Genomic DNA, 15,071 nt, shown 5'->3' on the forward strand with positions numbered 1-15,071 from the left:
CTCAATAACCAATAGCCTGGAGGATTCTCGGAGGTCCAAAGGCCGAGGCTTCCGTTAGTTGCCCGGGACTTCTGATCCGCTGTCTTGTGACGTGAGCGGCCCCCGGGATTTTATGTGTGGGGCGGGGAGGTAGAGAGACCAAGGTATTTCGTGGGGTTTTTTGTGGCAAGGCCTGGCGGGTGTTAGGGAGGCCGGGGCTGGGAAGGGAAGAGGTGGATGGCACTTAAGGCCCAGGGATGTGGGCGTGGGGAGAAGTTGAGAATGAGGCGGACGGACCGTGTGTGAGGGAGAGTTGAAGAGGATCAGACTGCAGTAGAAGCAAGCGGTGTGGACTTTAACAAGTGCCCTTGGGATGCTCGAGTGATTCTTATGGTAATAGATAATAGAGCTTAAGGAATATAGCCTTATTTGTAGCAAGGTAAAATCGCCTACGAACTTTGAGGTGTTTGAACAAACCGAACTAAGAACTTGTTTTAAATCACAAATCATAATAGCCGAGCTTTTAGTTAATTGCAGGAGGCTCTAACCGGTATTCAGTTAAGCTGTAGTCAGTATCTCTGTCTCAGGTCAGATTTTGCTTTGTTTTTGGTTTGGTTTTTATCTGGTTTCGTCTTTTTGAGACTGGGTGTCATTTTGCTGTCTGTGCTAGCCTGAAACTCACTGTGTAGTCTAACCGACCTCGAGGCCGTGCGTGTGCATCAGCGTTTGCGCAGGCATGTGCTCCTGCTCTGGCGCAAAGTTGGAAGTCATGGGGTAACTTTTGTGAATTGGTTCTCTCCTGCCTCTTTGTGGGATCCAGGGGTTGGACTCGGGTGTCAGACTTGTGCACAAGACCCTGATAACTGCTGGGCTATCTTTGGCTAGCTTTCTGGTTTTGGTTTGGTTTGGTTTTTTTAATGATGAGATCCTTAATTGCTTTGGCTTTACTTACCTTATGTCAGTGACTCCCAAATCCTTCCCGTGACTGCCTAAGGTACATCCATTGCAACCTTAGAGGTGCTTTACATGAAATTTAATACTAAATTTTGTCATAACTGGCTGTATCTCAGTTGGTGGAGTGTTTGCCTAGCATACACAAGGCTCTGGGTTCCATCCTCAGCAGGTCAGTATTATTCTCATTACTTAGGAAGTACAGGCAGAAGGACAAGAAGCTCCAGGCCTGTCTGGGCTACAAGAGGGCCTGTATCAAAAATAAATACATTGGGCTAGAGAGATGGCTTAGTGGTTAAGAGGACCGACTGCTCTTCTAGAGGGCCTGAGTTCAAATCCCAGCAATCCATGGTGGCTCACAACCACCTGTAATGAGATCTGGTGCCCTCTTCTGGTGTGTCTGAAGACAGCGACAGAGTACTTATATATAATAAATAAATCTTTTAAAAATAAATAAATAAATAAATAAATAACATACTACACACCTTTCTCATCTTCAAAGTATACAGCCTTCTGCATCTCTGGTTAATGGTTCAACTCTTTCCCAAGCTAAAACTTTGCATGCTGTCCCTCAAAAATATTTTTCAGTATTCACATCGTGTCTGATAGCACAGTCTTTTTGTCTACAGAGAAGCATCTCCTGTGTCCAGTCTTTTCTCTGTGGAAACAGCTGCAAACTTCGTTTCCTCTCTCGTTTTTATTTTACCCTTTGCTTTTTGTTTACTTTTTTTTCCATTTGGTTTTGGGTTTTTGTTTGTTTGTCTGTTCTCCCACACCAGGATTTCTCTGTGTAATCTTGTCTGCCCTGGTAATCTCTCTGTAGATCAGGTTGGCCTCGAACTCAGAGATCTGTCTACCTCTGCCCCTCGGGGTGCTGGGATTAAAGGCATGTACCACCACAGCCAGGCTTTTATTTTTATCTATTATTAAGAAGCACTCCCCTGACTAGGTCAGGGTACACATACTATGGCAGATGGGTGGAAGTCACAGGACAACTTTTGTGAGTTCTTTCCTTGAATTTTTTGGGGATTTAGGAATTGAACTCGGGTTTATATCAACTGAGTGTATATCTAGGACCCATATGGTGAAAGGAGAGAACCAACTCCTAAAAGTTGTTTTCTGACCTTCACATGTGTGTTATGCATGTACACACACATACACACACACACACACACACACACACACACACACACACAAACATTAATCCTTGGGGCTGGAGAGATGGCTCAGTGGTTAAGAGCACTGACTGTTCTTCCAGAGGTCCTGAGTTCAATTCCCAGCAACCATGTGGTGGCTCACAACCATCTGTAATGGGATCCGATGCCCTCTTCTGGTGTGTCTGAAGACAATTACAGTGTACTCATATGTAATACATAAATAAATCTTTAAAAAAATAAATCTTACACTTTAAAAAAAATCTGCCTAACAGCATGTAATGCCCAATTCATTCAGAAAGAGAAGACTAGAAGGTGACGTCCATTTGACCTGACAAAAGGGGAAGAGAGTGAAGAGATCCTGTGTCAGTTCAGCAGAAGGGAATAAAGTAGGTTTTTGTAATTGTTAGCGTTTGAGGAATTCTGTCCGCTTTCTTCCTAGAGGCAAATGTGTTTACTCACTCTCCTGAAAGGCCCACTGTGACCATGCTTGTGTTTCCCGGATCTCACTGTCAGTGACATTAGACTGAAGCTTGAAATGTGTCATCTAAATTGGTTTATTATTTAGTTGCTCCATTAGGAAATTTTCTGCCCAGGAAGATATGTCATGCATTATTTATCAATAAAACTCTCTTAAAGTTCCCAAGTAGTTGCCAGAGACAAACCACATGCTGTAGACCAGTGCAGTCGAGGCTCCAGTCCTCACCATTAGTAACAACAAGGGACTCATCCCCGTTTAGCAAGTCACTGTGGAGTCACTCGATGTGATAACACTGAGTAAACACAGAGCAGAGCATTCCTCCTTAGTACAAGATCCTAAGGACAGACTTGCTGGTGAGGAGACAACATTTGCAGCTAGGTCACACACTGACTGCCAGGTCGTTTCTGGAGAGCATCTGCTTCTTTAGATAGAGCCTAAAGGCTACCTCTAAAGTTCCCTCTTTGTCACTTGACCAACCAATGAGACAGGTTAAACCATGTCTATTAGGGCGGGAGTGGTGAGAGCCTCCTTACCGAAGGGACTGCAGAAGGAGCCCAGCCAGAGCGGGTGAAGTGAGTGGTGCAGAATGGTGTGTGTAAACTGGATGGTCCTTTGAGAACCAAAAAGATTAAATATTGTATGCATTGGCAGTGTTCACTAAGAGCCCAAGGCTACCAGCTTACAGCTTCACCTCTGAACTACACCCCAGCTGCCAAGGACCAGCCTCCACTTGGAGAGGAGTTCTGACAGAAGGGGTGTCTGGAAAGGATTCAAAGTCACCTCATGGGTCCAGGCTGAAGATTCTGCTTAGTACAGCTTTTGCCTTCTCTTTGGAGTTCTGCTTCTAAGTTCAGCTTTCTCTTGGGAGATCTCTCTGTCTATATTCTGTGTGCTTGTGTCAGTTTTCCAAGCAGTTCTGTCTCTCTCTCTCTCTCTCTCTCTCTCTCTCTCTCTCTCTCTCTCTCTCTCTCTCTCTCCCTCTCTCTCCCTCTCTCTCCCTCTCTCTCCCTCTCCCTCTCCCTCCCTCCCTCTCTCCCTCTCCCTCTCCCTCTCTCTCTCTCTCTCTCTCTCTCTCTCTCTCTCTCTCTATTTATTTTATGAGTACACTGTCTTCAGACACACCGGAAGAGGGCATTGGATCCCTTTACAGGACCATGTGGTTGCTGGGGTTTGAACTCAGGACCTCTGGATGAGCAGTCAGTGCTCTTAACTACTGAACCATCTCCCCAGCCTCCAGCCCCCAGCCCCTACAGTTCTCTTTTTATCCTAAAAATTTCTCTGGATAGCTCTCCTGCAGAACACAGGTCCAGCCTTTATTTCACATACCAATCCAGTCGTTTACTCATGTACCCTTTTGATTTTCTTATGTGTCAGCATCCCATGACCCCAGCCCTTTGACTCTTAAGAAACAGCAAGCATACATTTTTTTCCCCTTAACATTGCAAAAGAATTCAGAGCATAGATAATAAGATAGTTTGGGTGGGACCCTGCCCTGATGTTAGCATTTCCACCAGGCCTGACCCTAATCTTGCTCTATCCTAGGCTGATGCTGAACTCAGGAATCTATCCCCCTTTGTAAACATAAACAAAATAATACTTGATTCGGCAGCACATATACTAAAATTGGAACAATACAGAGAAGATTAGCATGGCCCCTGCCCAAGGATGACACGCAAATTGGTGAAACCTTCCATTAAAAAAAAAAACTTAACCTAGGTGGGATCTCTTTCGATCACCACTCCCCAAATCTCTTTATCTCTGTCCTTAGTAATTTTCTAACAAGTTGGCTCACCGCACTGCTGCTTTTGTTCCTTTAGATTCATGAAGCCCCTCATAAAGTCCATATTGCATCCTTATTTTTTGCATAGTTGAAAAAATAATACATTTTGAACTCCTGTATTTAAAGCTCTTTCTCATAGCCTTAAGGGCTGTCCTGAAGGTCCCAGTGTTTACCATTTTTGCTGAGACACAGCCACACTCTCAACTCCTGGTGTTTCTTTTTTTTTTTTTGGTTCTTTTTTTTCCGGAGCTGGGACTGAACCCAGGGCCTTGCACTTCCTAGGCAAGCGCTCTACCACTGAGCTAAATCCCCAACCCCAACTCCTGGTGTTTCTAATTATCATGGAGTCATTAACATTTACAGGGAGGATGATGCGCAGAAGGAGAGAGTCCTCCTCTGCTGTGGGTCCAGAAACTTTGTTCATTATTACACAAACAAGCCTTACACCCACATCCTGGAGGCTCACACCGGAGCCCTGTCCTAGGGGTAGGAACCATGTCATTCTGTTCCCACCAGGGCCATGCCGGGCCTGACATCTGGCCTTCACGCCTGTTCACCGATGAGTGTTGGGGAGACTGCCTGTGGATAGGCATGGGGTCTAGTTCTCGCAGTAGCGGCCTAGCATGTGCAGGCCCTGGGTTCAGCCTTCAGTGGTGAACAAAAAATTGTTACTATTCTTTGACTGTTTAAAGGCTAAGATTTTTTTTTAAAGTCTTAAAACTCTTTATGAAGTAAGTCTATATTTTATATATAAATATTTTACTATAAGAAGATAATCTGAGGGCTGGAGAGATGGCTCAGCAGTTAAGAGCACTGACTGTTCTAATAGAGGTCCTGAGTTCAATTCCCAGCAACCACTTGGTGGCTCACAACCATCTGTAATGGGATTTGATGCCCTCTTCTGGTGTGTCTGAAGACAGCTACAGTGTACTTATGTATAATAAATACATCTTTAAAAATAAAAAGAACATTAATTCGAATATATGATTTTAAAAAGAATTCTCTCCAAATACAGAAATTGAAAAGCCCACTTGGTCTCTTAGGCCACCTTATCTTATTGAGTACTGTGAACAGTTTCCCCGTCTTTCTTGACCCTTCCCTGAGTCTCTGTGTAAACAAACACACACACACAGACACGCATATTGGTGCACGTTTTTCCTAAATAGCACACATTCATGGGTTATCATGAATTCCACTCTTAGAGATTTCTCCATATGGAAGTTCTTTCTCTCTTTTGAGATCTTACCCAGGCTGGTCTCAGATGGATGGCCTTAGCTGATCGCCTGCCTCAGCTTCTTGAGTATATGGGCCTATGGGTAAGCACTACCCCTGCCTCCAATTGTCTAACACAGTAGTTCTCAACCTTCCTAATGACCCTCTAAAATAGTTCCTCATGTTGTGGTGACCCCAACCATAAAACCATTTTTGTTGCTACTTCATAACACTAATTTTGCTACTGTTATAAGTCTAAATGATATCCGTGTTTTCTGATGGTCTTAGGTGATCCCCCTTCTGAAAGAGTTGTTCAAGTCCACAAAAAGGTTGAGAATCATTGGTCTAATTCTGTATTGACATGCTCACTCTTTTTTTTTTTTTTTTTAGATATCACACTTGCTAAGCAATCCATGTCTCACGGTGCATTGCTTCAAGCTCTGACCTACCTGTTCTATTTTCCTTGTTGAGACAGGATCTCATGCAGCCCAGGCTGGCCTCGCAATTGCTGTAGCGCTAAGGATGGCTTTGAACTCCTGATCCTCCTGCCTTCCACTCCAGGGTATTGGAAATATGGACCTGAACCTGATATTTGTTTTCTATATGAGTGGTTGAACCTAGCACTTGAATATCCCAGGCAAGTGCTCTACCACTGAGTTACGTGCTTGTACTAGTTACGAACACTTCTGTACGTGATCGACTTACTATATGTAGTATGGTAAAATAGTCTTATATTTTGCAGAATTGCCTATTGATTGTTTTATTCATTTAAGTCTTTAAGCAACTGGAGTTTATTTTGTTGTAAATTTTTTTTAACACTTTGGAGCTCCTGAGTGCTGGCATTAAAGGTATGCGCCGCCACCACGCCCCTTCGTAACTTTCCTCCTTAATCATTCCAGATAGCCTTTATCAGAAAGGATGGAGCTGGGAAACGGAAAACTGCCCAGGACAGGACTGAACTCACTGAATCAAGCAGTACATCCAACCCAGGGCCTGGCGTGGACCGACGGGAATCGGGTAGTCCTGACTGATTTACAGCTTCATAGCGGAGAGGCCAAGTTCGGGGACTCCCAAGTCATTGGAAGTTTTGAATCTGTCTGCGGGGTTTCCTGGGCCCCTGTCAGCACAGTGCACGTGCCCTCTCTGCTTGCGGTCCAGCACAGAAAGCTTGTCTCGGTTTGGCAGCTGTGTCCCAGCACTATAGGATCAAGCAAATGGCAGATGTGTCAGACCTCTGAGATCAGAGAGTCACTCCCTATCCTTCCTCAGGGCTGCATGTGGCACCCAAAAGACCCTGTCCTGACCGTGTTGACTGCACGGGATGTCTCCATTTTCCCTAACGTCCACCAAGATGGCGGTCCCAGGGTAAAAGTGGACATCAACACCAGGGGCCGCGTTTACTGTGCTTGTTGGACCCTGGATGGCCAGAGGCTGGTGGTGGCAGTAGACAGCAGCCTCCATTCTTACATTTGGGACAGTTCTCAGAAGTCTCTTCATAGCTGCTCCTTCTGCCCAGTGTTTCCTGTGCACTGTTGCATCCGCACCATCACAGCCACGGGGAACTCACAGGTCGCTGTGGCCACCGAACTTCCACTCCATAAGCTTTGTAGCTTAAATGCATCCGACGCCTTTGGCGGCCCCCCGAATGGTGAAGATGGTGCTGTACATCCTCATCCTGTGGGTGTGAGTGAAACGCCCCCTGTAGATGAGCAGGAAGCCGCTGCAGAAATGAATTCTGGAGCAGCAGTTTCTCCCTTGTCAGTTCCTCTGGATCTGACTCACATACATTTCAACCGATCTGGAGCCGAGCAGAGGTCTCTTATTTGTTTAAGAAAAAAGGACTACTTGACTGGAACTGGCCAAGATTCTTCACATTTGATCCTGGTAACCTTTAAGAAAGCAGTGACCATGACAAAAAAGGTCGCTATTCCAGGCATTCTGGTTCCTGACATAATAGCATTTACCCTGACAGCACAGCTAGTGGCTGTGGCTTCCAATACGTGCAACGTAATTTTGATCTATTCTGTCGCTCCATCTTCTATGCCAAATATTCAGCAAATTCAGTTAGAGAGTAACGAAAGACCAAAAGGTGTATGTTTCTTGACAGACAGATTATTATTAATTACTGTAGGGAAACAGAAGCCCACAGAAACAGCCTTTCTCCCTTCTTCAGAATCTGATCAGTATACTGTTTATCTGACAGTTAGAGAAATAACTCTGGGAAGAGAATCTTCTGGAACATCTGCTGAAAGTCAGGGTGCTTATGCTGATATCAATGCTCTATTAAATAAAGCAGATAGAGAAGAAAAGTTCACCGAGAGCCTTTCCCCATGCGTGAGTCCCCTGAGCCAAGGACTCTTGCTAACAGCTAACTCCAGTACTCAGAGTGGGAGGTCTGGAAAAGCCCTTATTCAAGAAATTAAAAGTCCCTTGTCCCCTCTGTCCAGTGATTCCATTGTCCATGAAGTCTGTCACAGGCCCTCCTGGCTTTGCACAGCATTGCCTAGACCCAGCAGGACCCCAGATCACACCAGCACCCCAGAAGTGAATTCACCTGCAACGGAGAACTTACAAAAGGAAACTTGCCCACTTTCCAGAGAGCTGGGGAGTCTGTCTAGGCACCTGGTTGGAATGCAGCAGTATCTTTTTGAAATCAAGGATTTTCTACACAAGGAGAAGCGAGTCTCTCCCGCGTACCCACCTTCTCACGACCCTCCCTATGTTCACCTCATTTACCAGGTAACATCTCTTTTGAGGAACTTTCACTATGCAGGAAGCTCTTGCATCCTGTCTGTCCTGCCAGAAACACTCAGGGGAGGGCGGGGAGGGCTTTGAGTGGAGCTCAGTGACCTGCGTCTGACAATTCCTTTGCACAATTAGATGGGCATTAGCCTACCAAAAGTGCTCACACCAGGGTTTAGCGAGATTTTATCATATCCTTGGTGTGGAAATCAATGACTACACTCCGTTGACTTATATTTAGGGAGAAAATAGGGTTAATTGTGTCTATTCATTTCAAAAACTGTGTGTGTGTGTTATCATTTAAAATGTTTTTAAAGATTTATTTATTTTATGTATATGAGTACACTGTAGCTGTCTACTAACACAGCAGAAGATTCCCATTTCAGATGGTTGTAAGCCTTAAAATGTTTTAAGGCAGGAGAGATGGCTCAGCTGTTAAGAGGACTGACTGCTCTTTCAGAGGACTGGGGTTCAATTCCCAGCGCCCACATGGCAGCTCACAACAGTCTATATTTGCAAGATCTGATATTCTCACACAGACACACAGACATACATGCAGGCAAAACACCAATGCACACATAAAATATGTTTTGAATGCATCCTTATATGTGCAGATGTAAGTACATCACACTTTTTTAAAGGTTTATTTATTTATTATATATGAATACACTGTAGCTGTCTTCAGACACACCAGAAGAGGGCGCCAGATCCCATTACAGATGGTTGTGAGCCAGCATGTGGTTGCTGGGAATTGAACTCGGGACCTCTGGAAGAGCAGTCAGTGCTCTTAACCACTGAGCCACCTCTCCACATATTTTTTTTTTTTTTTAATCATGGACACTTCTTTTCACATTGTGTCTGGCTCTGTTCTGTCATGTTCACTTTTCAACTAGCAGCCATGTGGCTCCTCCCACGTTTGCCTCCATACACATAAACTCTAACACAGATCCTTGTGTAACACGTAAAGTGTGTGTGTGTGTGTGTGTGTGTGTGTGTGTGTGTGTGTGTAGTGTGCTGTCACTGCTTGCCACAGTGGAGTCATGGGGTGCACTGTACCTCAGGGTGAGCATGCATATTTACGCAGCCTCATTTTCAGTTGGGTACCTCAGATGGTGCTGAAAGAGTGTATTTATTCACTTGATGTAGTGCCTTTATTTATTTTTGTTGGATTGGTTTCAAGAGGAGAAGTGCAAATTCAAAGAGTGTACTTCTACAATATTTTTTGTTTATTTTTGTAGCTTAGGCTAGCCTCTCAAGGATGCCATTGAACTTGTTCAATGTGTATGTGTGTGTGTTCATGGGAGTCGTGTGTGTGTGTGTGTGTGTGTGTGTGCACATTGTGTCTGGAGGGAAGGTTTCCGCTTGACCAGGTTTCTCACTGAACCTGGCTCTCACTGAATGGCCAGTGAGTTCCAGGTCACTGGTCTCCACTCTGGCCAGCACCTACCCTGCTTTTCTTCTCTGTTTTTCCATTTAACTCTGACTCTACTGCTTTTGTGGCAGGTACACTTCTGCCTAAACCATCTCCCCAGACTAAGACCCTGAGCTTCTTATCCTTCTGCCTTCACCCTGAAGTGCTGTGGTTATAGGTGTGCACCCCAAGACCTGGTTTTATGCCGTGCTGGGGACCAACTCAGTCTTGTGTGCACTAAACCAACCTCTACCATTTGAGGAGAATCGCCCATTTAATTCCATTTTCTACTTGTGTTTAAAAAGTTATTAGGAGCTGGAGAGGTGGCTGTTAAGAACATGAACTAGGCTGGGCATAGTGGCAGATTCCTTTAATTCCAGCACTTGAGAGGCAGAGGCAGGAGGATATCTGTGAGTTAGAGGCTGGTCTGGTCTACATAGTGAGTTCTAGGCCAGTTAGGCCTACATAGCGAAATCCTCTCTCAAAAAAGAAAAGAAAAGAAATCCCAAGGAAGAAAGGAAGGAAGGGAGGGAGGGAGGAAGGGAAGGAGAGAGAGAGAGAAAGAGAGAGAGAGAAGGAGAGAGAGGAGGAAGGGAGGACAGACCAACAGAAGGACATGTATTGCTATCCTAGATGACCAGAGTTTGGTTCCAGGCTGTCTTCTGACGTCTTCTGGTACTAGTGCACACGGGTATACAGACGCATGTGCAGCAAAACACTCACACACACAAAATGAGTTTGACTCATTTCACTGAACCAGATCTCCAGTTCCATTGTAACACTGTTCCCCAAATACTTAACGAAGAGAATATTTAAATAATTAAAAGAAATGTATAATGTAAAAGTAACTTTTATTTATCATCGCGTGTTTGTATATAATATGTTCGTGTCAGGTGGGCATGCATGTAGAGGTTAGAGGACGACTGTCAACAATCAGAAGCGGGTTGTGGTGGCACAGCCAACGGTGCTAGTGCTGGGGAGGAGGGGCTGACGAATCTCTTGAGTTCAAGGCCATCCTTGGTTACACGGTCATTTGCAGGCCAACCAGGACTATATGTGAGACTGTCTTAAACAAACAAACACAAACCCATCAGTTCTCTCCTTCTGTCTTGATTCTAGGGATTGAACTTGGGTTTCATAACCTAAGTGACAAGTGATTTTTGCCACCGAGCCATCTCACTGGCCTGGTGTCTTAGTAATGAAACTTTTGCCGTGGTGAACACTGTGACCAAAAGCAACCTGTGGAGGAGGAAAGGGTTTATTTCACCCACAGTTCCATATAATAGCTCATCATCATGCAAGCCAGGAACCTGGAGGCAGGAGCTGATGCGGAGGCCATGCAGGGATGCTGCTTACTGGCTTGTTCCCCATGACTTGTCCAGCCTGCTTTCTTATAGACCCAGGACTACCAGTGCAGGGATGGCCCCACCCACAATGGGCTGGGCCCTCCCCCGTCAATCACTAATTAAGAAAATGCCCTACTGCCTTGCACACAACCCAGTCTTATGCCAGCATTTTCTCAGTTGAGGTGCCTTCCTCTTGAATGACTATACCTTGTGCCAAGTTGACATAAAACTAGCCAGCATAAAACTACCTGGCCCTAGAAGTAATATTTTATTCTATGTTCACAATTATGCTTTTAGGTTAATAGTGAATCTTAAGTTAGAACCGTAACAATTTAAAGATATTTTCCTCAAGGTAGATTTTAAATCACTTCTAAAATGACTTCATTCTTTCATGACAAAAAAAAAAATGTTTGTTTTGAGACAGGGTCTCCCTATGTAAGCCTGGGCTGGCCTCAACTTGCCTTGTAGACTAGGCTAGCCTTAAACTCACAGAGCTCTGCCTGTCTCTGTTCCCTATCCCCCAGTGCTGGATCCGAGGCATGTCCACTATGCCCAGCTCCCTCTACATTGTTCTTAAGAGCTGTCAGTCCATTGCTTTAATAGTCGGTTAACCACTTTTACTTTTACTTGAAGAAACCTTGTTCTGTGGGTCCTGCTGAAAAAAGAGCTGTGCTTCTCTGTGACGGCAGACTAAGGCTCAGTACCATTCAACAGATGTTTGGCCTCCACCTCGTTGAAATGCTGCACGGTAGGTGAAAGCCAGAGCCCCCTCTCCCTCCCGTCTGTTCTGAAGCTTCAGGAATGGAAATGGTACCATCCAGCCATTCAGGGGATTCACTAAATAGTGAATAAATATGATTAATTGCCTACTATATACCCTGACTGCCTACTGTATACCCTGCCCCACTAGAGATATTACAACCCTTTCCTGGGGGACTCGTATCCCTTTTTTGTTTTTTTTTTTTTTTGTTTTGTTTTGTTTTTTTTTTTTTTTGGTTCTTTTTTTCGGAGCTGGGGACCGAACCCAGGGCCTTGCGCTTCCTAGGCAAGCGCTCTACCACTGAGCTAAATCCCCAACCCCTCGTATCCCTTTTAAAAAAGAAAACTGAGCTGCAAGGCAGAACATTGCAGCTGCAGCGTTCCCGTTGCAACCCAATGCACCGGACATAGAAACACTGCAGTGTGCAGTTGACATGCTCAGGTGGAGGCAGTGGGGGGATGCGAAGGACAGGACTACACGCAGGGCCTACCTGATGCCCTCCTCAGCACACACAGACCATGGCTGGTCTCTTCCTTTCTTCCTTCCATTTCATTTCATTTTGTAGCCCTCGCTGTCCTGGAACTCACTCTGTAGACCAGACTGGTCTCAAACTTACAGAATTCCTAAATGCTGGGATTAATAAAGGCATGCACCACTACTGACCAGCTCATTTTTATTTTTAAATAGCAGCCACCACATTGAACATAAGACATTTTATTTTTCCCTTTATCATTGTAACATTTTTCAGTTTTGACAGATACATTTACATATGGCTTTACAGTTGCCATTTTTGACAGGTTAGTATTATTTCTGAAGTATACCATTTTTATTTTATCATAGTTTCTTGTTTATGTATTTGTGTTTTATTTTTAAACATTTACTATCATTTTTTTAATGTGTTTCTTCAGGCATATATATGCATGCAGTACCCATAGAGGTCAGCAGAGGGCATTAAATTCTCTGTGCCTGGTGTTACAGATGTATGTTTGCCCTCATGCACTTGCTAGGAATTGAACCCTGGACCTCTGGAAGAACAGCTGTTGCTCTTACCTGCTGAGCCATCTCTCCAGCCTATCCCTATTTTACATGTATGAGTATTTCACCTGTACACCGTGCACACACTGACATAGGAGACAAGGGCATTGGGTTCAGCCTTCTTCCTTGAAGGCTCTGAGTGCTGGCCGTGCACTCTCAAACACACACATACATACAGGCAGGTCACTCATACTTTTAAGTAAAATAAAAAATACAGATTTAAGTCATTTTCTTTTTTTAAAAAAGGATTTGTTCATTTATTTATTTATTTATTTTTTGGTTCTTTTTTTCGGAGCTGGGGACCGAACCCAGGGCCTTGCGCTTCCTAGGTAAGCGCTCTACCACTGAGCTAAATCCCCAGCCCCGATTTGTTCATTTATTATGTATACAATGTTCTGCCTGCATGTATGCCTATGCACCAGAAGAGGTCACCAGGTTTCATTACAGATGGTTGTGAGCCACCATGTAGTTGTTGGGAATTGAACTCAGGACCTCTGGAAGAGCAGTCAGTGCTCTTAACCTCTGAGCTATCTCTCCAGCCCTAGTCATCTTCAGTTTTAACCATTATAAAAAGGAAAAACCTTCCTACATATTTGTCTTTTACTTTTTGCAGTGTGTGTTTTTCAGAAGTAAAGCACAGGATCTCTGAGACTTGTACTTGTCACTCTAATGCCCTAAAGCAAGCCGGGATTTTCTAGGTCACTATCCTCCTTCTAGTCTGCTCACTCTCCTAGGATTGCTACAGTCGGTCCGAATGTACAGGATAAAAAGTTCCTCTGTAGGGTGGGTCCTCCTCATGAAGTTTCTGAAGAAACTAGTATCCATCCTAGTGCATACAAAGAACACATGCATGCTGTTGTGTACACAGCCCCATATGATAAATATCAGTCCCGAGGGAAACTGTATGTTCTTAGCTTTGAGTGACCCACCTGAGGCGGTTGTCTTTGAGGTACATATTGCTGTGCTCTGAGCCTAATACAACTCCACCCTTTCATCCCCATGTTTTCCGAAAAGCGTTAGATGATGGGGTTTCTAAGATTTTATATCAACTACCGAATCTCCCTCTTTACAAGTTAGCCCCATGCAGCAGCGCGTACCTGTGACCCAGCACAGCGTGTCATGATTAACTGTTTGAGGCAGCCTTGGGCTACACGGTACTAGAGCAGCTCCAGCTCAAGAGTGAGACCTAACAGTAGTAACTACGCCTTGCAGTCATCTGTTTGTCCTTATAGAATCGTATGGTGGCCTAAAGTACTGTGCACCTACTTTGTAGATTCCCACTGGATCCTCCTCTGTGCCGACGGCCAAGACTTCATCCCGTTGACTTTCACAGCTGCCCAGACTGTCATGGTGAGAGATGGCAGCCTGTCTAAGCCAGAGGAAGCTAGAGGCTCGCTTTCTCACAATCAGGATCCGGATCCTTCACCTGAAGTCTTGGGAAACCTTGCTACCCAGAATGTAGATGCGGCTGTCTGCTCCAACAGCGTGACCTGATGGCTGCTTTGCAGGGCGCATGCGCATGTGCTATCGATTCCCCTCGGGCTGTGTGCTGCTGGGCCACAGGGCAAGTGGCTGCTTATGTATTCTGACTGTGCCACTTTGAGGACAGAATTCTAAGAACGATACCACATGGTCATATGGATTGTACTTTATTTCTCCAAGGCCTTGCTTCCCCAACCCGAAGCTGTGTTAGCGCTGCCTACGAGTGTTCATAGGATGCAATGGAGTAGCAGTAGGTCCTCTGACTCTGTGCGGGTGAGAATTCTGCTGGGGAGCCTGCGCACAGCCTTTTAATCCAATTCCTGGGGCATCAGGGATCCAGTGCAAAGGAAATCAGGGACCACACACACTTCTGCTCTCAGGACCGCCTGGATCTGGAAGTTCTGAGGCTGGCCTGCTCTCTCCAGATCTAAAAACAACCAACCCTCTTGCTCCCGTACACAATTCTGGCTGACAGAGGTCCGGAGACTCCTAAAGTGTGCTAAACTTTTAAATAAACTTCCAAGATGTGACCCCCTCGGACCGCCCGCGTGCTTGTGGCCACCCACCTGGGGAGACCACACCTCGTTTTCTTGCCTTGCTATCTATAGTGCTCTCCTTGAGATGTGTCCTTTTATTTTCCAGTTTGAGGGTCATAAAAATTTCCCGTCTTTCCCTCCCAAGAATAAGCCTCCTTAGTTAACTTATCGTTTGTTTGTCTGTTTGGTTGTTTGTTTATGA

The 15,071-nt window shown here is 45.0% G+C and overlaps 1 protein-coding gene and 1 non-coding gene across 3 annotated transcripts; both read left to right on the forward strand.

Annotated features, from left to right (window-relative positions):
• Window positions 1-18: 18 nt before the first annotated feature.
• On the forward strand, window positions 19-14,863 carry Wdcp (WD repeat and coiled coil containing). Of its 2 annotated transcripts, none has more exons than NM_001399126.1 (4): window positions 19-143; window positions 6,457-8,296; window positions 11,690-11,804; window positions 14,125-14,863. In NM_001399126.1, the coding sequence occupies exons 2-4, from the start codon at window positions 6,476-6,478 to the stop codon at window positions 14,343-14,345; spliced, it is 2,157 nt and encodes a 718-aa protein (NP_001386055.1). In that variant the 5' UTR covers window positions 19-143; window positions 6,457-6,475; the 3' UTR covers window positions 14,346-14,863. The 2 variants fall into 2 exon arrangements, with proteins under 2 accessions (NP_001386055.1, XP_087410374.1); XM_087554248.1 differs by having other exon boundaries at window positions 54-372.
• Window positions 4,159-4,265, forward strand: LOC120093289 (U6 spliceosomal RNA). The gene has a single exon (XR_015623644.1). It is a non-coding gene; the product is annotated as a U6 spliceosomal RNA (small nuclear RNA).
• Window positions 14,864-15,071: the final 208 nt, after the last annotated feature.

Source organism: Rattus norvegicus, chromosome 6 (genome assembly GCF_021556685.1).
Source record: "Rattus norvegicus strain SHRSP/BbbUtx chromosome 6, alternate assembly SHRSP_T2T, whole genome shotgun sequence".
NCBI lineage: Eukaryota > Metazoa > Chordata > Mammalia > Rodentia > Muridae > Rattus > Rattus norvegicus.

Coding starts and splice junctions, on each gene's coding strand:
- Wdcp (NM_001399126.1), top strand. CDS start 6,476: ATGGAGCTGGGAAACGGAAAACTGCCCAGGACAGGACTGAACTCACTG. Junction 8,297..11,689: donor ATGTTCACCTCATTTACCAG/GTAACATCTCTT, acceptor TTTTACTTGAAG/AAACCTTGTTCTGTGGGTCC. Junction 11,805..14,124: donor CCTCGTTGAAATGCTGCACG/GTAGGTGAAAGC, acceptor CCTACTTTGTAG/ATTCCCACTGGATCCTCCTC.